The sequence below is a fragment of the Salvia splendens genome, chromosome 10 (assembly GCF_004379255.2).
Source record: "Salvia splendens isolate huo1 chromosome 10, SspV2, whole genome shotgun sequence".
Classification (NCBI taxonomy): Eukaryota; Viridiplantae; Streptophyta; class Magnoliopsida; order Lamiales; family Lamiaceae; genus Salvia; species Salvia splendens.
In genome coordinates, this window is record NC_056041.1 from 16,099,220 (window position 1) to 16,121,832 (window position 22,613).

Here is a 22,613-nt window from a genome sequence, read left to right on the forward strand (position 1 = left end):
TTTTAACTTGTTATACATTTTCAAAAACATAAAGTTCTTTGGTAAATTGGAACTGTAATCCTGACTATACATTACCCACTATATTTCACGTACAGTAAACAATAGAAGCTGGCAAGCTCCACCCTAAAATAATTAATCTATACAATACTACTATACGAGTTGTCCTACCTCTCACTCATTCCCACGAGTTTGTCCCGACCTCCAATGCTGGAAATGACACGACTCCTCAGCAGCAGCATAGCCACTGCTTGCACCCTAGGGAAGATCAGCAGATCCAACAATGCCCGAACACCTAGCAAAAATGACAGCATCATCCCATTCCACGGTTTGTTATGCCTCACCGTTTCTTCAGCAGCTACAGTTCTGAGCTCTGGTTTTGAATAGCTGTGAATGCAGGTTCAATGTTCTCGTTCACGCTCTTTGTTGGCCTTTTCAATCTCTTTGGTCTTTGCTGTCTGGAGTCAGTGAGCTGCGAGGGATCCTCATGTTCGTAGTCTGCTACTGTTTGATTTGGTGATGATGAATCAACCTGTTTTGAGCTCTTCTGAGCCCTTACTTTCGGCTGTGTTTGCTTGTCACCAGCGGGTTTCCTCTACAAAGGCAACAAACACATTACTAACCTACTCCAAAACGATGAACTCCTAAAGGAAATTATAAAATCCAGTTATCAATCCATATAAATATAATAGAGTTCTTCCACAGCCACTAGTATGTTTCTCTACTTGGGGTTTTCCACAAAATTAGCCACCTTCTAGTTTTGGCAAGTTTCTCTCTATAATAGAGTGGACCACATTCTCCACTAACCATACTTCAACCACTCTCTCTCTCCCCCCACCCCAACCAATTTTTCATTAAAACCCATGCAGTCTAAGACCATTGGTAGTGGACGGAGGTAGGGAGCCAGGGGAGATCATTATCACCTTTTTGCTGCTGGATTTTGCTTTTTCGGGATCTGGAGGTTCAAAGTCATTGTCCTGTAACTCCGTGTTAGCAAAATCCTCCAAAGACACAGCTCCTTCTGCATCGATTCTGATGCCCTTAGCACCACTTTTCTTCTTCTGCCTATCTTTTGCCTGTTACCGGAGCAGAACTCAATTTGTTTAAGTATCTTGAAAACGGTAGTATAGTGATGAGTTCAGTATATGAAAGAAAAAGCACACCTGTTGTGAAACTTCTTTTAGTTTATGTTCCAATTGAGCATCATCGATCAATAATGATACGACGTCCTCAGGAGCCAAAAGGTCTCCTTGGACATGACCACCAGTCATCACAAGCTGCTGGACGGTGTTTTTCTGACTCGCTCTCTGAAGAATTTTTTCCTCTACCGTCTCTTTACAGATTAAGCGGTAAACAGTTACCTAGGCAATGAAAAGAACATGTTTCAGTGAGACGATTATGAATATAAGAACTCAAAGCCACCAAACATCAAGACCAAAGATGCATAGATAAATCATTGACAGAAAAACCACATGCAGACATCCTTACAGTGAAAAAAGTAAGCAATCTCTAATGTCGAGTAAAAAATTAATCAAATAACAATACCAAAGTTCCAATTTAGGGCTCTGTTGCAGTAGGAATGCAGGGAAACAATTCCAAGTTCAAGCGCATAAGCTACTGATCATTAAACTAAAATGTGCTACACTGCTTAGGAGAGAACACAGGACTTAAACTTGCAAAAATGTAAGTCAAAAGCACTAGAGTTTCCAATACTGTGCAATTTTTAAGATTTTATAGCAAAGAAAAAGGACATAAAGAGCCTGGCACCAGAACTATTAAGCAAATATTCCAGATAAAAAATAGATGGAGATAAAGATACTAACATCCTTAGTTTGACCCAGACGATGAGCCCGATCCATTGCCTGCAGATCCAATGTTGGGTTCCAGTCACTTTCATAAAATATGACGGTGTCAGCAGCTGTCAAGTTGATTCCAAGCCCACCAGCTCTTGTGCTCAGCAAGAACACAAAGATATCACTCCTAAAAATAATTGGTATGAAGCTCAGATATATTCATGAGAGAGAGAGAGAGGGGGAGAGGGAGAGGGAGAGGGAGAGGGAGAGGGTCAGCAAAGCATATACCGGTGCTGGAAATCTTTCACCATGTCACGGCGATCCATTATTGTGGATGAACCATCAAGCCTCAAATACCGGTATTTTCTATAGTTCATATAATCCTGCAAAGCCATTGTGTCAACCTGAGAAACCACTCTCCAACAGCAATAATTTGAACTCAGTCTTGCACACAGTTTAAATAATATCATGGGGAAAGTATAGCAGTACACGGAGTATCTACCATCCCCAACATATTAATATCTCCTCAAATAAACAGACATGTTAAGTCAAACACGCAGGACCTTAATTAATGGTTCTCACATGGATAAACTTTAGTCCCTTCAACAACTGAGCACAAAAGACCCATATATCAAGTGGAGCTACTTACAGTAGGACATATGGTGCTCTGTAAGCCATCTATAATGATCAGTTTAGAAAAGCAAAACGAAGATGTGACCATGTTCTATGGTCTAGAGGAAATACCATGATCACCGAAAATGAGTTAGATTTACCTCAAGGATATTCAACATTTTTGTCATTTGTGCAAAAAGAAGAACACGATGATTTTGAGCCCGTAGACGCTTTAAAAGTATATCAAGCGTTTGAAGCTTGCCAGAATCCTGGAATAAGTACAAGGTATCATAATGAAAATCCACTTATTACATGGGGCCAGTAAGAAGTACATGGGAGAAGGGAGGAAGAGCGTACTGTCAACATTTTTGCAGGGTCAAATGGTTGCATGGGTGGACAAGACCCGAAGACCTTGTAAGTAAGCTGAAGGGCAGGTTGAGTGATTGGTAATTCAGCATCAATCTCTTGTATTAAAGGGTGAGTGCCAATTGGTTTCCTTGGGCCATTATAATCAGATGTTCGTGCAAATCCAGTTAACAACCTCTTTAACCAGGGGTCATGCCACTCTTGAACAATCTTGTATGCAAAGTTTCTATCAGAACAGCGGACATTTATCTGGAGCCAAAAGCATGCCCATAAGATCTCAGTTGAGGAACAAGTCATCAAAACTTAAACAACATATATTTGTGTGTGTGTGTGTGAATCTATGATATAGGAAAAAATTTCTTCACTACTTACTGGAGGTGCTCTAGTTCTAGGGATGAACGAGTATACTGAATGCACAAGCTTGATATCAGATAGAAGTCTGTCCTGGTAAGGAATGATTAGAGCCTCGAATGGAGCATCCAAAGGACCTGTTGCAAGCTTTCTTCTAAGAACATTTTTTTCCGACCTGCTAGGCAGTAGCAACATTCGCATGACAGCTCTCGCTTTTTCCTTGCCAATATGAGCATACTGGATATCGTTGACATCGCCATCATCACTTTCCATCAACACGTCCAAAATTTCATCTAAATATTGGCGATCTGATCTCATAATGGAGAATAATAACCTCTCCATAAAAGAACCAGTTGCCAAGAATGACAATTCTGCTGGTGATAGATCAATAAAGCGGGAGAACTCAAATGTTCCAATTCGTCCACAATCCTTTTGGAGTGAAGAACTGTAGATATTTTCTGGTGAGAATATGTTAAATAACTTCTGAATTGACTCCCTGCTTAAACACTGGCCAGCTTCTGAGTTGTGAGCCTTGAAACCACCAACAGTCTCTTGGTAGACTAGTTTTGGTATCTATCAGAGTAAAATTCAAAGAAAAATTATAAAGTGAAGTGGACTGCATAAGAAAAATCATTAATCAGGTAGTAAACAAAATCATCAGAATAATAATCCAGAAGAGACATTACCTTATATTGGACAGTTAGATTATTTAGTGTAACAACATTGCATAATTTCCCTACGATTGAAGCACAGGTAGAGAAAATGGTGGGAGCGGCAAAATAAATAAATATATGTATAGGGATGTATTTATTCCAAAAATATCTTGCAGAAATTCTTAAAGGACATAAAACCTGTAAAAGTAATCCTAGCAAAGCACACAGCTCAGCGATGACAAAGTCAAGTAAGCTAACAGAAGCTATTCAGTTTCAAAACTGTGAAGATTACATCACCAAGTGTTTGGCTAATATATTGACATTCGACAATTATCATAAAGCAGCTACATATGCTAAATAAATAGGGAAGTTACCAGAAGGAAAACAAAGTATGTGCTGTTAGAGGTGGCGGGTAGGGAGATTAGCTATTCCAATTACCTCATAAGTAATAGGGCTTCTGCCACCAGAGTAAAAGACGTCTTCCAGCTCGCCGAAGGGGGGAGGGGGAAGAGAATTTGGAACATCTCCAAAATGAAAATACGTGCTTCCTTCGTTTCTCTCAAACAATTCTGGATGATTGCATACCTGGATTGCAGGGGGGAACTCACGATTATATCAATTTTGGAAGCAAAAGATGGGGAAGCCTACAAGTTACCCTCCCTTTACAAGTGAATTCACAATTCTAAGTATGCTTTGTTCAATTACATCATGTGACTTGGTAATATCTTCTCAGAAATTGTTCATGGTAAATCTGAAACATAAAATGTAGTTGTAGTTCATCACAATTGGATAACTCTATGGAATCCCACTAATCAAGCGAAATGCTACCTTTCTGAGCTGGATCACAATGTTCATCAGGTTCAGAATCTTTTTCTCACTAAGATGTCCACGGTTTCCATCAAACAACTCTGCAAGGGATATCTTGTGCTTTATAGCTTGGTAAAATGCTTGCTGCCGAGAACTTAATTTACAGTGTACGGTAACTTCAGTTTTTCCTGTCAGCTCAGAGACCACATCCTTCTTAACTCTCCGCAGCATGAAAGGTTTCAGAATGGCATGCTGTTATCAGTGAGTTTGAGAAAGAGTGAGAAGCAAAATATAATGATTCATGGATCAAAAACTTAAACAATAGAATCCAGCATATCGTAGGACAACTTTTTTATCATAAACTAAAGCTTTAAAGCAATTATTTGGCATCAACATCATTGATCAGCTGGGGCATACCCAGACAGAATTCCAGCTACACAAGCAACTATAAAGTCTGATCATCTGATGTACTTTTTAAAAAACATTATATTCTTTGACCTAGAACATATGATTTGCTACCAACTCAAACTCCCACCAACACATTAAAACTATGCTTTGCGCTCCAAAAGCAATGAATGTGATGCTTACCAATCGATTTAGCTGGTGCTCGTTTAATGTCCCACCATGCTCTGCATGACTCTCAATTCTGATAAAGTAAAGGAGAATAAGGAGAAGAAAACTTTTAGCTCATATAGATGACGTAACCAACAGTGAAGAGAAGAAACATACCCTTTTGAAAACCATTCGTTGAATTGTTCGTGGCTATCGAATAAAGTTGGCATAATAAAATGTAAGAGCGCCCACAGTTCAGCCATGTTATTTTGAATAGGAGTTCCGGTCAGAAGCAAGCGGTTTCGGCAATTGAAGCTGAGCAGTGTTTTCCATCTTATACTGCCATTCCAACATTCAACATTGTCAATAGTAGCATATATAAATATTTTCCTATGTATGACATGTGTGTGTGACTAAGTAATTTGAGAAATAGATAAAACCGAGAACTGCAAGTAGTTGAACTACAAAGTAAAAATGTGAATCCTAGAAGTGAAGGCGGAGGGATTGTGTAGACATTAAAGGGGAAACAAAAGTTGGGTAAGAAGCTAGTTTTGAAGAGCTTTTTGGAATATTTGTGTCTATGCTGGGTCTAGAACACATCAAAGCAGATATGTATGTACAGAAAATTGTAATTATGTGGCATACATAATTGGAGTAAGATGACTGTCGAAGACTCGGACCTGTTGGAACTTTTGATTGCCTGGGCTTCATCCAACACCATGTATTGCCATTTCACACGGCGAAAGTACTTCTCGTCAGAAACCAGCAGCTGGTAACTGGTGATGAGAATGTGAAATCCAGCCTCCCTGACAAATTGGGCAGGCTTGACTCAGTGAAACAAAAGAATAAACTTGAAATTTTCAGAAAAGAAAAAAAAAAGTCAATGAGGTCCAAACAAATCAAGAGCTTATTAATCCAATGCACAAAAGAGAAAAGAAGCCAAAGCACGGAATCTATTTGTGCTTCCACAAAAGCTCCAGCAATGGAAGTGTGACACTTTCTATACCCATTTCCCAAGCAATAACACAGTCAATGGCATCTTCATTCCTAATATCAGCCTCTCACATTCACTCGATTGAATTTAAGCAACCTTCACTATATCGATAATATATGCATGGAAATGATTGCACTGTATACATATGGACACTAGTAAATTATGCATAATGTAGCGCCTCTTCTCAAGCAGTTAACTAATAAAATATGATTATTTTTGTCATAGTGTGCTCATTGCTCAACCATCCATGATATTTTGCTGCACATAAAATGTTAAAGCTGCTTTGTTGAAAATTTGATTTATCATTTCTAGGCTTATTTCAATTCCAAGAAAACAATGTCTTAACAACCTAGTAGAGTTGTCTATTTCCCAGAATTTACATATCATCTAATTCTCATTCAGGTGACATACTACCATACCAGCAGAGTTTTATACCAGTTACACCTAACAATATATCTGCAAAGAATCAGACCACTAGCTATGGTAGCATATAAATGAGATATAACAGAAGAGTCAGTGTATTCTTCATGGAACAAGCAGCTACAAGAAGCACACATGGAGATTAGAACTGGTGACTCACCTTCGATAAAGACGCTTTGGGTTAATGTTCTTCCTAAGCACTGTACGCTCCTGAAGACCACCCCAATATGGAAGAGTCTTCAAGTCAGGACAGAAACGGCTAATTTCATCAGCCCAATTGTTCAAGACAGAAGCAGGTGCAACCACCAGAAAAGGCCCCCATATATTTTTTTCCTATCCACCAGAACCAGTTAGACAGAATGACTTCCACCCACAAACTTGATAGAATAATTAATTACCTCAGCCAAATGAGCTAAGAATGCCATAGCTTGAATTGTCTTTCCCAGACCCATTTCATCAGCGAGAATACCATTTAAGCCCTGGTAAGAAAAGATGTGAATCAGATCCATCGGGGCAGCCTTCTAAAGTGGGAGCAGACACTATTTACCTGCTCGTAACAATTTACAAGCCACTGAAGGCCTTTCAGCTGATATTCTTTAAGGGAACCCTTGAACATCTTAGGCGTCTGAACTGTTGATCCTACAGGCATGGTTGACCTGAGAGCACCATAAACAATTACTTACTGGTACATTAATGATCAAGGATATAATACTTTTATCAACAGAAAATCAGGAGTGGGGATTAGGAAGTAATGTCAGAAGTAAAAAAGAAACCCACGGGTGCAGCAAATCAATATTGCTAGACTCGGTGACCAAGCCATCTTGGAGAGGGACCTCAGCTTCTCCAGCTAGACGTAGCTTTAAGCATTCGTTATCAAATGCACTTGTCATTTTCTTCTGCTTTGAAACTGCATCATGAGCTGCTCTGAGAGCTTCCCTTCTTAATTCAGCAGCTTCAGGATCCTCTTCCTCCTGCAGCTGATCTTCTGAAAGAATTTCTTGGTCATCAGATTTTTCATCACCCACTGCTAATGCTCCAGAGGGTTCTGAGGTCTTATTCTGCATGAAGTGACTGTAAAGTTCTGTCTGTGACAACAGAAAATTGAGCCTCTGCTGCTGCCTCTTAGCTTCACGAAGTTCTTGTTCACGCTTCAGAGCTTCAGCAGCTTCTTTTTCTTCTCTTTTCCTCACTTCCGCCTTCAAGTGAATGATTTCATAGATTAGAAAGTAGAATCCGTAACACTGGCTTTATGTAAATTTGTCACCAAAGTATGAACCATATCGAATCAAGCTCTATCTAACATCATAATTCTTAAGCTTTTGAGCAACTTTTATAATAGTGCTATAGTATTTTATTTGGCAGTCTTACAATTAAGTGACTGTGATGTGTTTAAGAAGGTTTTTTCTTGCTGAAAATAGAACTAATAATAAGAAAGTACCATCTCCTTGTCAACTCTCTTCCAAAATACTAGCATGTCTCTAGCCAGTTTCCTTGTCCTGATTCCAGCACCCCTCATCAATTTGAGGGATCTGCTGACTTTCATTTTCACCTGGAAAAGAATCAAGATCAGTGTAAAGACAGAATACTGGATAAGAGTGTTAAGTTGATCATGATGGATTATTATGGGAAAATAACATATGTCACAGTAGCACAAACCTCTCTTTGACAGGTTTCAGAAACTCTCTTAGCATCAATTATTTGCTTTCTGTGGAAATTGGTGAAAATCCTGTGATGTTTTGGAATTTCTTTTCTTGCTATATTAACCCAATATTTACTGAACTTTTCCATTTCTTCCCTCTCAATTGCAGAAGGGTCTTTCTTCACCTTTGCCTTCTTGGGTAAACCACGTTCAATGATCTGCACCATCTCAATTAATAACATGACTAATAATCAGATATATAAAATTACAAAAACAAAATAAAGGTCGAGCGAGAAATTTTCCTAACCTCATAAGTATCCCCCTTCTCCAAAACTTTTACATAATACACCTGCAATATACCACCTTCTGACAATATAGATCGCCTAATCCTTCCAGCTGCCCCTTCTGGAATGCCATCACTTCCCAGTGCTGTTTCACTGATGCTTAGAGAGAAATTCTCAGCATAATTATTGGTCTGTTGGGCTCTCAATCTAGCCTGAAGTGATCTGTACTGAGGCCTTTGGTCACCCATCCCTGCCCTACGTCCATGCTGAAACTTGTTATCAGAAGCCATCATTGCAGCTAATGACCCCAAGTCAAGGGTGCCCTCTAGGTAAAATTCCTCCACTTGGATATCTGACATACTTGGCAAATTTAGTGATGATGACAGCTTTTCATAGGGAAGAGGAATCCTATATGTAATGCCATCCCCTATATCCAGAAAAGCTGGTTCAAGATTTGGTCTGAAATTTTGAAACAATGCACCAAGGATGAGCCAAAATTAATCAAAGATCAGTTATATCAGTTACAACAGAGCAAATACGTAGTGACACCTCCCATACATTACTTGTATGATACTTCAAAATTTTATCGGAAACCAACCAACTAGAAAGGTTAACTCCTTGGTCTCTCCTTCCAGAGTCTTGATAATAAAAAACTTGGCAAAAGTCCTCCTTATAGCTATGGTAATTGACTCACATAACCATTGTAGTGGTCTAGTGGATGTATTTGCTTTTTACAAATGATATATTTCATCTGATTTTTGTGACTGACGTGCTAGTTCCCAACAAGCTAACCTTATCTGGTCTGTGAATAATAGCAAAGTATCCAGAAAAATAAACTTGACATAGATGGAGAGTCATTTCAGGCTTATATTCTTTCTAAAAGTTTTCGTAATCACATGCAATAGAATCTCCCTTCATCCCTAAAAAATATGAACTATTTCCATTTTAGTCCCTCTAAATTTATGTACTTTTATTTTAGGAAACTTTTTTTTCTCTAAGTGGGACCCATTGTCCACTAACATACTTCAATCGCTTTCCTTTCTATCTCTCTCTTACTTTACCAATTGTCCATTAAAACCCGTGTCCCTCCAAAAGTTCATATTTTTCAGGGACGTATGAAATAACCTTACAAGTTACAATCTCGAAAACGAGATATTCTAGTATCCAGAGTACTGCTACTATTTGAGTCAAAACCAAAACTTTCCCTAAAACAATAAGTTTACACTAATAACAAGAACAATGCATCACGTGTAATACATGAGGCAAGAGGCAAACCTGGAAGCACCATATCGCTGCCCAAAATCTGATTCAGGATAATTTCCTAGTTTTTGAGAACTACTACTGTTTAGAAAATCCGAAGTTGATTCAAACTTGGGAAATCCTCCCCTTTTATCATTCATTGGTTTCTGATCTTTAAGGGCCACATTACTTTTGATTGCCATAGTCCCAGTTCTTGTCTGTGCTGGATTTTGGGGGGCATAGTTGAGCCTCCTTTTGTACTTCTGAATATGATCTCCAAGCATTGCACGGTATCGCTCCTCTGAAATATACGAACTGTAACTGCCTGTTCCTTCCTCATCACTACTATTAGCACTCCGCCTCTTCATTTTTGATCCCCTCTCTGACATTGCTCCATTCATGTCACCTAAAGCTCCCCCTAGTCAACAAAAAACAACTAGCTCTCAAATTTACGAATAGAGCCTGAAACAACTCCAGAATGCATCAACTTATTCAACTGCACGCCATACATGCAATGGTAATAATAATAACCAAGAGAAAACGTGCTATTAAACTGATCTCCATGTTCATATTCAACCCAACAAAAACATGAAATATATAGTATATATATAAAGATTTTCTGACAAAACCGAATTGCCTACCTTGGCTACCTCTGCTCTCATCCTGACTACTATTCCCATAATAATCAAAATCTTCATCTTGTTTCGGCAGTTGAAAGTTCATCAAAGGCTAAAAAAATTGGGAAAAAATTAATATCGAACATAACGATTCAATTTATTCAAAAACCAAAAAGCCACACTAACGTGTCTGTGATTAAACTAACCGCGCATCTGTTGCATGCACGATCGTGGAGGGGTCGATGCGTACATGCGACGTAAGAGTAGGACGCCTAAGTGCATAATAAATGAGTTGAAGGAATTGAATAAGGAGAATGTGACATCCGAATTGATGAGCTGGCAAGGTGGTACGGGTGAGGTGGTTTAGAGTGAGGTGGCATGCGTGAGATGAGGGAGTATAAAAGGATGGGGCCACCATCTTTTCATGCACGTCAATTGTGTGATTGTTCGTTGGGCCAAGGATCGTAGATCCGAAGCATTTCCTCTCGTTCAGTTGTTCCTTTCGTCATTTCACTTTCCTTAGCTTGTATTGTTCGTTTTAATCAATCCATCATTTTCGTTTCCCCCATTACTTGTGTTGATTTCTCGTGTTATGTTGAATCGGTGTTGATTTTGGTTGTCGTTGTGGTGTTTTGAGCTAAGATTGAGCTGAAATCACATCAAGTGGTATCCAGAGCTCTCGATCTCCGGACATGAGTTCGGCGACGCGCGGTGCCGAGTCGGAGAGGAAGATGTTGATGGAGGCGATGGAGAGGAGAATGGGTGAGATGATTGAGCAGTTTGCGAAGAAGCAGGAAGGGAAAATTGAAGGGAAATTGGAGGGTATTATGAAAGCTATTGCAACCATCAGCCTGCAAAATCAACAGTACATGCAGAATTCGGAAGTAGGTGAAGGTAGTGGGAAGAAGAAGGAAATCGCGGTAGACCTGAATGATGTGAGAGAGGATCTGGGAAGATCAACTCGATATGAGTTTCCTAAGTTCGATGGAGAGGGATTTGAAGGCTGGGTTATGCGATCTGAATTTTTCTTTGAGGTGGCAAAGGTGCCGTTCAAGGATCGAGTAAGAGTGGCGGCGATCCACTTCGAAGGGAAAGCCTTACAATGGCATCGGGGTTTTGCAAGCTTGCAAGGTGAAGCGGCTTATGCCGATTGGAATTGCTATATTGCAGCGTTGGGAGCGAGATTTGGCGCGCATGCTTACGAAGATCCACTAGCAGATCTTAGGAATTTGAAGCAGAAGGGTACTCTGCAATTATACATGGATCAGTTTGATGAGATCTACCCGCGAACGGGAATTAGAGAGGATCAGGCACTTAGTTTCTTCTTATCTGGGCTGGTTGATGAACTCCAAATGCCGGTGAGAATGTTCAGACCAAAGTGTTTGGCTGAGGCTTATTCGTTGGCTAAATTACAGGAGCTGACGGTGAGAGCTCTAGGAGGAAAGTCGAAAGCAAATCATAACGTAGGGCAGGGTGCAAGCAGCTACTATTCTCAATCCAAACCATTGGTGGTAACATCTACTAATTACAAGCCTAGTGGAAATGTTAATGCGGGTGGCGGTCGGGATAATGGCAGAGCTGGCGGAGCTAGAAACCACCATAACCTTACACCCGAGGAAATGGATGAGAAGAGGGCAAGAAATGAGTGTTTCTGGTGTAAGGAGAGGTTCACACCGAATCACCATTGCACTAAGCGACGCTCTTATGTTATGCAAATGCTGGGGGACGAGACCGAAGTGAAAGAAGATGAGGAAGGGGAGCAGGTAGAGGAAGAATCTGAAGATGAACTTAATCTGCAGTTATCTCTACACGCAGTATGGGGAAGAGAGGGTCCTCAAATTATGAGAATGAAAGGATTATGTCAGAAAAAGGTGCTCAAAATACTGATTGATACGGGGAGTACTCACAACTTCCTTAGTAGTCGAGTGGCTGGAAAAATTAAGGGCCAATTTGTGCAGGTTCCACCTAGAGCCGTGGAAGTAGCAAATGGGCAATTGCTGCAGTGTACTCAAAAGAGTAGCACCTTCCAGTGGGAAATGCAGAGTTTCAAATTCACCACTGAAGTTTATGTAATTCAGCTGGAAACTTACGATCTTATTTTGGGTGGCCAATGGTTATCTACCTTGGGAGAAATTAAATGGGACTTTAGTAAGCTCAGTATGGTGTTTCTGTTGAATGGGGAAGAGGTTAAGTTGCTAGGAGAGGATTGGCCTGTTAAGAGTGAGCAGCTGCATCAGTTGCATGTGTGTAAGCAAAATGATACAGATGATCATGAGCATAAGATGAGTTTGTTGATGCCTACTGCGGAAGGAGAGTTTGGAAGTTGCTATGGAATGCATGAGGAAGAAATTTGGCCAGAATTGGATGCTATACTGACAACTTATGTTGATATGTTTGAAGAGCCAAGAGGATTGCCTCCATTGAGAGCTCAGGATCATAAGATTGTATTGAAAGAAGGGGCCGAAGCAGTGAATATTAGACCCTACAAATATGCAGCTCAACAGAAAGATGTGATTGAAAACATGATTAAAGAAATGCTAGAATCGGGAGTGATCAGGGAAAGTCAGAGTCCATTTGCTAGTCCTATAGTCTTGGTGAAGAAGAAAGACTCTTCGTGGAGGATGTGTGTTGACTACCGATCACTCAATGCTATTACAATCAAGGATAAATACCCTATTCCGGTAATTGAGGAATTGCTTGATGAACTAGGAAGAGCTAAATGGTTTTCTAAGATCGATCTGAGATCGGGTTACTGGCAGGTAAGAATGGCTCCTGAAGATGTGTTTAAAACAGCATTTAAAACTCATGCCGGGCACTATGAGTTTTTAGTGATGCCTTTCGGCCTCACAAATGCACCAGCCACATTTCAAAACCTTATGAATACGGTGTTTAGAGCCCATCTAAGGAAGTTTGTACTGGTATTTTTTGATGATATACTCATCTACAGCAGCAACAAGGAAGATCATGAGAAACATTTGTCTGTGGTGTTGGGTCTGATGAAGCAACAAAACTTATTGGCCAAGAGGTCCAAGTGTGCATTTGGCTGCAGAAAAGTGGAGTATTTGGGCCATGTTATATCAAAGGAGGGCGTAGCAACTGACAGCAGCAAAACTGAAGCAGTCAGAGAATGGCCTCAACCAAAGACTATTAAGCATATCCGGAGTTTCTTGGGATTAACGGGGTATTATCGAAGATTTGTGTCAGGATATGGTGTAATAGCTCGACCACTAGTGGAAATGACCAAGAAAACCACGTTTTGTTGGACGGAAGAAGCTCAAAAAGCTTTCGAGCAGCTGAAATTGGCCATGGTTTCAGCTCCTGTATTAGCCCTGCCTGACTTCACCAAAGACTTTGTAGTAGAAACTGATGCTTCTGGAGTTGGAATAGGGGCTGTCTTGATGCAAGAGAAACATCCCGTAGCCTTTATCAGCAAGGCCTTATCAGTGAGATACCAAGCCTTATCAGTCTATGAAAAGGAGCTGCTGGCCATTTTAATGGCAGTAAAAAAGTGGTATCATTATTTGCAATGCAGAAAGTTTATTATAATGACGGATCATCAAAGTTTGAAGTATTTGTTGGAGCAGAAACTCACTACTCCAACACAACAAGCTTGGATGGCCAAGCTTATGCATTTTGACTATGAAATTCGGTACAAGAAAGGGGTTGAAAACTCTGCTGCTGACGCACTCTCCAGAGTACCAGAAACTATGGTTTATGCCCTTACATCTTATATTATTCCTATTGAGCTTATTACTAAGATTAAGGCATCTTGGGCTAAGGATTCACAGATCCAACAGATTATTGCAGACAAAAAGAAGAACCGTAGCTCTCATCCAAAATTCAGCTGGCATAAGGAAGAGCTAAGGAGGTATGGTAAGCTTGTAGTGGGTAATGATTTGCATTTAAAGGCTCAGATTCTATCTCTTTTTCACAATTCTGCCTTGGCTGGACATTCTGGAGTGTTGGTGACTTATAAAAGGATCTCAGCCTTGTTGTATTGGCCTAAGTTGTTGAAGGAAGTGAGGGAGTTTGTTAGAGTTTGTGTGGTGTGTCAAAGATATAAACCGGGTAACTCCGCAAAAGCTGGACTATTGCAACCACTTCCAGTACCTACTGCCTTGTTCACTGATTTAACTATGGACTTCATTGAGGCTCTTCCAAATTCTCAAGGAAGAAATGCTATAATGATGGTGGTGGATAGGTTGAGCAAATATGCTCATTTCATGGCGTTGTCTCACCCTTTCACAGCTAAACAAGTAGCTGATGTATTCTTGAACTCTGTCTTCAAATTACATGGTATGCCAGTTAAAATAGTCAGTGATCGCGGAGCTATCTTTGTGGGGGTTTTCTGGAAGGAATTCTTTGGATTGCTAGGTGTGGAGCTGTTATATTCTACAGCCTATCACCCTGAAACCGATGGGCAATCAGAGGTGGTGAACCGTTGTTTGCAGAGCTATCTAAGGTGCTCGGTAGGGGAGAAACCTCATTCGTGGGCACATTGGCTAGGCCTTGCAGAGTATTGGTATAATACTTCATTTCATACCAGTATTAAGATGACACCCTTTGAGGCATTGTATGGGTATGCTCCTCCTCTTCATGTCCCTTATCTACCAGGAGATTCTCAAGTTGAGGCAGTGGACATTGCATTGAGGGATAGAGAGGAAATGATTCAAATCTTGAAGCAAAACTTGGAGAAATCTGCAGCAAGGATGAGGAAGCAAGCCGATAAGCACAGGGAGGATAAAGAATATTCTATTGGAGATTGGGTATGGTTAAGGCTGCAGGCTTACAGGCAGAAATCCATACGAGGACACCATCAAAAGTTTGAGCCTAAATACTATGGGCCATATCAGATTCAAGACCGGATTGGAAAAGTGGCGTATAAACTGAGATTGCCTACTACTGCTGCGATACATGATGTCTTCCATGTGTCCTTACTGAAGGCCGCATCACCTCCTAACGGTCCAGTACCAGATCTTCCTGTTATATCCCATATTAATGATGCCATTCCTCAGGCAATACTCGAGCGGAAGATGATCAAACGACGTAACCAAGCTGTTACCCAATGGCTGATTCATTGGGTGGGACAATCTCCGGCCGATGCTTCATGGGAGTTTGCCGACGTGATTAAAGAACGTTTTCCTTGGTTCCTTGAGGACAAGGAACCTTAAGGAGAGGGTAATGTTGCATGCACGATCGTGGAGGGGTCGATGCGTACATGCGACGTAAGAGTAGGACGCCTAAGTGCATAATAAATGAGTTGAAGGAATTGAATAAGGAGAATGTGACATCCGAATTGATGAGCTGGCAAGGTGGTACGGGTGAGGTGGTTTAGAGTGAGGTGGCATGCGTGAGATGAGGGAGTATAAAAGGATGGGGCCACCATCTTTTCATGCACGTCAATTGTGTGATTGTTCGTTGGGCCAAGGATCGTAGATCCGAAGCATTTCCTCTCGTTCAGTTGTTCCTTTCGTCATTTCACTTTCCTTAGCTTGTATTGTTCGTTTTAATCAATCCATCATTTTCGTTTCCCCCATTACTTGTGTTGATTTCTCGTGTTATGTTGAATCGGTGTTGATTTTGGTTGTCGTTGTGGTGTTTTGAGCATTCTCATAATTATTCAAAAATTCCCCCTTTTTCTATCAAAACCAAATCGCCACAACAAAATTCACAAGCAAAAGATTGCAATGAGATAGAAAACCTAATTTTATAGAGCAGTGACTCCTCCAAAATTACCTCAAGATTGAAAAGATTTCCGTAAGAATACTTCCTCTTGGAGTCCATGAGCTCTGCTACTGAATTTGTGGCGAAGAAACCAGAATCCGGCGACGAGCATTGGCGGAGAAAATTACGAGAAGAAGAAGCTTCGTGGCTGGGGGCGGGAGTGGAAGAGGAGATGGAGAAGGCGCGAGACAAACCCTAACCCTAGAGAGAGAGGGGGGAAAGTGACGGAGGAGAAAGATAAGGAGAAGAAGAGAGGAAGCGGGGACATTGGTGGAGTTGTGCATAAGTCCTTGCTAAAATGAGCCGGTGGGATGGGTCGGTTAACGTGCGCGCTTCGCTACAGTGAGCCTTTTTCTATCTTCTTCTTAATAAATCTCCACTCTGTTTCAGGAAATTTTTAATCTCTTAAGTAGTACACATGATAAAAATGTAATTATTCGACACTTTTAATAAGGACATAACTGGAATGTTGTAGAAAACTGTTTCGTACCCCTTCGTCCTATAAAAATATATACACTTTCTATTTTCATCCATCCTATAAAATAATAGGCATTTCCATTTATAAAAAATTATCTTCAACTTACTATTTATAAATATCAATTTATTTACAACTTATAGCATTATGTCATTTCAATTTATTTACAACTCAATAACCACTAATAATAATATGAGTCTTATTATCCACTAACACTACCTTAACTTCTCTTCTCCTCATCTCACATATTTTACACTTTTGTGCATTAATTCTCGTGTCATTACAAATGCATATATTTTATGAGACGAGAGGAGTATAATTTTTAGAATGTTATAATATGTAGGCTATCAAATTAACATACTCCAAGAGCACATGTAAAATTTCAGTAGAAATATGTAACGGTAACTATTTTTAAAAAAAATAAATAACTCAGGGTTAAGACTACTTCGACTTTCCAGACACATTTAAAACGCATGACATAAGAGCATCCACAATGAGACTGGACTTCACATAGCTCTCACATAGCCTCCATACTGCCACATCATCAGCACTAAAATTCTTCTGCAACATCAACTGGACATCAAATAGCTCTCACATAGCCTTCCCACTACCTATCCACATCACTAATAACAATTATATAATTTAATTTACAATCGTATCAATATACGGAATTTAATTTACAAGAGACAAATACGGGAAATTCGAATAATACTATTAAAATTTAAAAAGTACATAAATTTAAAAAAAAGTACAATAATTTTTAAAAAAGTACAAAAATTAAAAAGTACAATTAAAAAAGTAAAAAAAATCACTCCTCGCCGTCGTCCTCGTCTCCGTCGTCGCCCTGCCCTTCTTCACCGTCGTCACCGCCGCCTCTGTCGCCACCTACGCCGTGGCTATTCCCGCCGGTCTCCCTCCTCATCGCCTCCAATTCTTCACGCTGGCTCTGGAGCAATACACGAAGATAATCCTTCACCTCGGGGTCCACCGCCGATTGGAAGTCGGCTAAGGTCTTCACCATTTGAGCTCCTCGGTAGACCTGCCGAGGGGGGATGCCGAATGGACCCCCTGGGAACTCGGGGTGCCCTCCCTCGCAACCTGTTGCGCCCGCCTTTAGCCAACCGGGCGAGGTCGGCGACCGAACGAACGAGGGGTCGGGACCTCCTGGGCCGTCTCGGGGAGGTCTGTCGAACCACCGCTGCTGCCGCTATAATCTCCGGTATAGTTCAGTTTCTGCTTCTTCGGCCAGCCAGCGTCGACACTGCCCGGAATCTCTCCGACTCGTTGAGCACAACGTAGCAGTTCCAGTAGGTGAACTCATAGTACTTCTTCTGCGGATCGGGGTAGGCTCTCTCCGCAATCCTCCTGCAGTCTTCCTCTGTTTGGCCACTGGTCTGCATGCGGAGGGCGTTGGCGTACAAACCCGAAAATCGAGAGACGCTAGGCCTGATTCGGTCCCAGCACTTCCAGCACTCCTCCCCGGTGCGCGGTCTCCCTTCAGGGCAAAATGCCCTGTAGGCTGCGGCTATCTTGGCCCACAAGTTGACGATCCTCTGGTTGTTCGAAACGAGAGGATCATCGCAGACACTCACCCACGCCTTGGCAAGCGCAACGTTCTCCGCGTCCGTCCACTTCCTCCGGACCCGGCTATCCTCCTCCGGCTGCGACAACTCGCCGACCTTCTTGGCCTTGCCCTTCTTCTTACCCCGCCCTACTCCCTAGCTTTGAATGAGAGTTTCCGGAACCTCGTTAATATCAAAACCCAAGTCCGCTAAGGAGAAGGTCTTTGTATACTGTGCATCCGTTGGGGCCGATGTGTGCGAAGAACCGGTGGAAAAATCAAAAGTCGGCCGATAGGCGTTGTCCCCCCGGACGTCCCTTGCGGCGGTGGAATCATCTGCTGCGCCGGTGGCTGCATCCCGGGTGCCCATCCCGGCATCATCTGCATAGGGGGCTGCATGCCGGGTGCCCACCCCGGCATCATCTGATGCCACGGGTACATGTTGTAGTACCCGGTCATCGGAGGCCAACCACCTCCCCAGGAGCCGGGGAAGTCTGGGACCCTACCCCGTGAGTCGGGGGAGTCTGAGACCCTACCCCGGGAGTCGGGGGAGTCTGAGACCATCCCCCGGGAGTCACTGGAGTTCCTGCGTAGTTGTTCTCCATTGCTCGTTATTGATCTTGTACAGAAAGAAAGATAGAGAGAGTACTCGTTAAAACAAGTGGTGCGAATGAAAATGACGTTCAAAGCGCGTATATATAGTGTTTTCGAAAAAAAAATAAAAATTAAATTCTGACGCCGGTCTGACGCCGATCCGGGCCTACAATGGCGCCGTGAGGATCGGCGTTAGAACCGGCGTCACCACACGAATCGGCATGGGTACGCCGAAATTGACGCCGATTTCCCCGACGCCGGTCGCAATGGTTCGGCGTCAGAACCGGCGTCGGTGAAAAATCGGCGTCGCGGTTTTGACGCCTCCATTGCTGATGCTCTAAGAACAGCAACAAGGAATATCTCCATATCATAGTTTGTGACTCAGTGTGTCCGAATGAATACCCTCATAGCTTTGATACCACTAAAATGATCAAGTGTGTTGGGGTCCACTCTCCAACCGAGACCTCTTCTATTCAGCGTGAGATGACCAACTTCTTGATAGATCACAACAATAAACGAATATACAATAATCTAAAAGAACATTAGTATGAATGCTCTATCTACAAATATACAAATAGAATTAGAAGTACAAACGTAATATAAATTGAAAATTCAAACATAACATAACCAAACCATGTACCACTAAATTTATAGAGAATCTAAAGATGAGAACAGAAAGCGCAACACCACAGCTACAACAACCCAAACAAATTCACACAAAACAATCAGTCAAACTTCCCAAACCTCATAAACTCACTCGAAACTCTGAAGCTCTTAGAATAAAGGGAATGGGAGAATGAAGGGAGTGAATGAAGTATTTCACCCGACTAAAAGTGACATACCGGCCGGAAGCCAAAGAGTTTCGAGTCAAGATACAGGTTGGATTGGAACACACAAGTTGTGATTATCCAATTCAAGGTTTGGGTTTGCTCTCTTTTATTTTTAATTTCACTTTTCTTTAAACTATTAGTATATGACATGTCTTAAGTCCAAGCTTAATTGTAAACTAATATAATCATAATAATCAATGTTAAATTAGGCTTTACATATGACGGTGTAAAAGTTGAAATAAGGTAAATATTTATTGTGTTGATAATTATTCAATAAAAATTTGATTTTCTGTATGTAATGCCTTTATACATCGAATATATTTGCTAATGCATCTTAATATTTAGCTTTGAACTTTGACTCAATAAGTAGGGTACAGATTATTGGATTGAATTTGTTTAGTGCGAAAGTGCATCACAACATAGCCTGTGTGATTCATATATTTTTATAAAAAAAAACTAAATTTAAAATGACACTAACGCCACGGAAGGTTTCTCCACATCAACATTAGAGAGAAATAAAAAATAATTTATGCAGAATTAAATATCTGTGTTACGCTGAAATCAATAATTGATTAATATTCAAATAATAAAATTAGTACGGAATTTCAAAATAGAATGAATTGAAACATTGTATGCTAAATTTCTTATTGAATCTCATTGAATGTCTTTGCAATACTTCTATCAATTGGTTTTCAAAATAGAATGAAATGGTATACTAGTTAAATTTCTCATGGAATTTCATTGAATATCTTGGAAATACTTTGATACTATTCTATCATTGAGAGGTTGAGGTGGTCTTGCATTATTTTCGAAATCCTGCATTAGAAAATAAAATCATATTTATAAAAAATTAACAAAATTAATTACTTTCAAGAAAGAAATATATAACATTCGCCCACAAGATAAAAATTTTATGATTGTGTCTCAATATCTGAATTAGTTTACACTACTCACATCATGTACAATTTTCTTGAGTGTTGCGATTTGCTCCTTCGATATTGTTCCCACCTGCAAAACAAATGGCTCAATTTCAATAGAGCATGATGTGTGTAAGATCATACTCTAATGTTTATTTCATTTTCTATTTCTTTGATTCATATTAGGAAATCAAGGATTAATTGATATCTTAAAAAAAATATACAAAACTAACCTTGTCGATCAGTGTCCAGAGAACCCCTTCTGTGCATGGAGGAATTGTGAGAGAGCCCATATATCTGTAATACTTTTTGCTTCTTAAATTGATGTCCCATGGATTAACAACACCCAAATCAATTTTTTCTCCACCTTTTAGAAAATGACTAATATTTGCCAAAATCTACATATGATACAATTTTTCTTTCGTTAGTGCGTCAACTTTTTCTACATTTTTCATAAGATAAACCCAAATTCAAAATTCCTACCACAAACAAGTTGTGGTTCGAATGTGTATGAATTGTAACTCAAAAGAAAAAAGCTAATGTTGCAATATGATAATTCAACCCTCTACCACTAACCTTGTCAAGAAAAGGATCGGAACGTCCTAAATCGTATAAAATTGCAATTACAGCCAATTTTTCTTGGGAGTTCCTATGGACCATATGCATTTCCAAGTCATACCTACAATCAAGGTATAATATTGTGATGCAATAGTACTAACACAAATACGAATTGATACAATAGAAATACAAACCTCCTTCCATTAATCGTATGTTCGGAGGGCATGTGCCAGTGACATTGTAGCAGATTGTAAGTGAGGTTCGTGCCCATAGTGTCTCCATTCCATTCAACCTTACCACAAAAATATCAAAGAACATCATATTTAAGATATTTGTCAACTCACAATCTACACACACTGCGAATTGAACGTCGTCATACCATAACGTCATGTCCCCTATTCCTTAATACAGCATGGGCCGGTTTATGGTTTCTTCTCAATGTCCCGGTTTTAGACGAAACCAAAACTTTTTCCTCGATAATATTGATTGGGGATTGGAACTTTCCAACTGAACACAATTTCCATTCTTTTTTGAGACTTCCCCAGTGTTCTGGTCCCTTTGAGGAATTCTTCAAATATGTAAATTCGTGTTCATCATCTGTAATTATAATATATATGAGTTTTAAAATAAACAAATGAGTAATTGATATGATACTCACAATTTGCAATCCATAATAAGAATTTGATTACTTACCAACTTCACTATTATGATCTTCAGCATTGATGGCCGTGAGAAGGGAAAAAATAATGAGACACACAATGTCACGATAAACGGAGCTGCTCCTACGGCCGCCCATGGTGGTTTCCGATGACGAGCTCCGCCGTGAATTTGTGTTCTTCACTACCTCGGCCTTTTGCTCAATAAGTGATCCCAAACAATTGATACTAAACATAAAAGCAATTAATGGAAAAAAGATGAGAAATTTGAATTCCTAATGAGATTGTGGAGAATGATTCCCAAATCCAATATTTATGGGTCATGTAAAGATCATGAATAATAGTATGCGTCACAATTACAAGATTATGAATACTAGTATTAGTAAATTGTAATAACGATATACGGTATTCAAAATAAAACGTACTACTACTATTAAATACTATATACCAAATAAATCATATTGTGTTGATCTTGGACAAATATGGACAAAACATAAATTTTTGATTAATTATTATGAAATTTATATATTTCATATTTAGTGCCCTAGTCTACCTTCTATCTACTTGATAACAATAAAATTTGATTTTTTAGTTAAAAAAATATATACTCCGTACTATATTTCATCAATGCAACAAATCATATTATCTATCAGTAAGCAATTATCACACTATCTCGAATACATTTAAAAGAAATAATCGTATGCCAATATATATACATGATTAATTATTAGTCATAGGGTCATAGATATTATCTATCATTGTCATTTTTAATTATTTTAGACGTGTCTCTATTAACTTAGCATAAATAGACGCCTGCTTTTAATATAATGTTTTTAATATAAATTCATAGAATATGTTATGGTAAAAGCCTATAAATATTAGTTATATAGTATCTAATTTTTTTGGAAAATGGAAAATATTACTATCTCCGTCAAACATAAGCGACTCATATTCTTTTGAGATATTCTAGCTAA

At 39.9% G+C, this 22,613-nt stretch overlaps 2 protein-coding genes across 5 annotated transcripts; both read right to left on the reverse strand.

Moving 5' to 3' along the window:
* LOC121750781 (chromatin-remodeling ATPase INO80-like) lies at nucleotides 1–16,425 on the reverse strand. 4 transcript variants are annotated; one of them, XM_042145387.1, is made up of 23 exons: nucleotides 16,061–16,425; nucleotides 10,349–10,436; nucleotides 9,744–10,125; nucleotides 8,492–8,927; nucleotides 8,202–8,402; nucleotides 7,984–8,094; nucleotides 7,323–7,741; nucleotides 7,093–7,201; nucleotides 6,944–7,024; nucleotides 6,706–6,878; nucleotides 5,812–5,937; nucleotides 5,309–5,470; nucleotides 5,168–5,225; nucleotides 4,601–4,831; nucleotides 4,211–4,357; nucleotides 3,141–3,692; nucleotides 2,760–3,017; nucleotides 2,564–2,671; nucleotides 2,079–2,173; nucleotides 1,821–1,977; nucleotides 1,161–1,358; nucleotides 921–1,073; nucleotides 1–592 (listed from the first exon to the last, which is right to left on the reverse strand). In XM_042145387.1, exons 1-23 carry the CDS (start codon nucleotides 16,106–16,108, stop codon nucleotides 356–358), a joined length of 4,530 nt encoding a protein of 1,509 aa, XP_042001321.1. In that variant the 5' UTR covers nucleotides 16,109–16,425; the 3' UTR covers nucleotides 1–355. The 4 variants fall into 4 exon arrangements, with proteins under 4 accessions (XP_042001321.1, XP_042001322.1, XP_042001324.1 ...); XM_042145388.1 differs by lacking the exon at nucleotides 16,061–16,425 and adding an exon at nucleotides 10,531–10,854; XM_042145390.1 differs by lacking the exon at nucleotides 10,349–10,436.
* A 3,779-nt stretch (nucleotides 16,426–20,204) lies between these two features.
* On the reverse strand, nucleotides 20,205–21,903 carry LOC121751535 (alpha carbonic anhydrase 4-like). The gene is made up of 7 exons (XM_042146288.1): nucleotides 21,677–21,903; nucleotides 21,363–21,580; nucleotides 21,178–21,275; nucleotides 21,002–21,104; nucleotides 20,659–20,823; nucleotides 20,463–20,516; nucleotides 20,205–20,324 (listed from the first exon to the last, which is right to left on the reverse strand). Exons 1-7 carry the CDS (start codon nucleotides 21,873–21,875, stop codon nucleotides 20,247–20,249), a joined length of 915 nt encoding a protein of 304 aa, XP_042002222.1. The 5' UTR covers nucleotides 21,876–21,903; the 3' UTR covers nucleotides 20,205–20,246.
* Nucleotides 21,904–22,613: the final 710 nt, after the last annotated feature.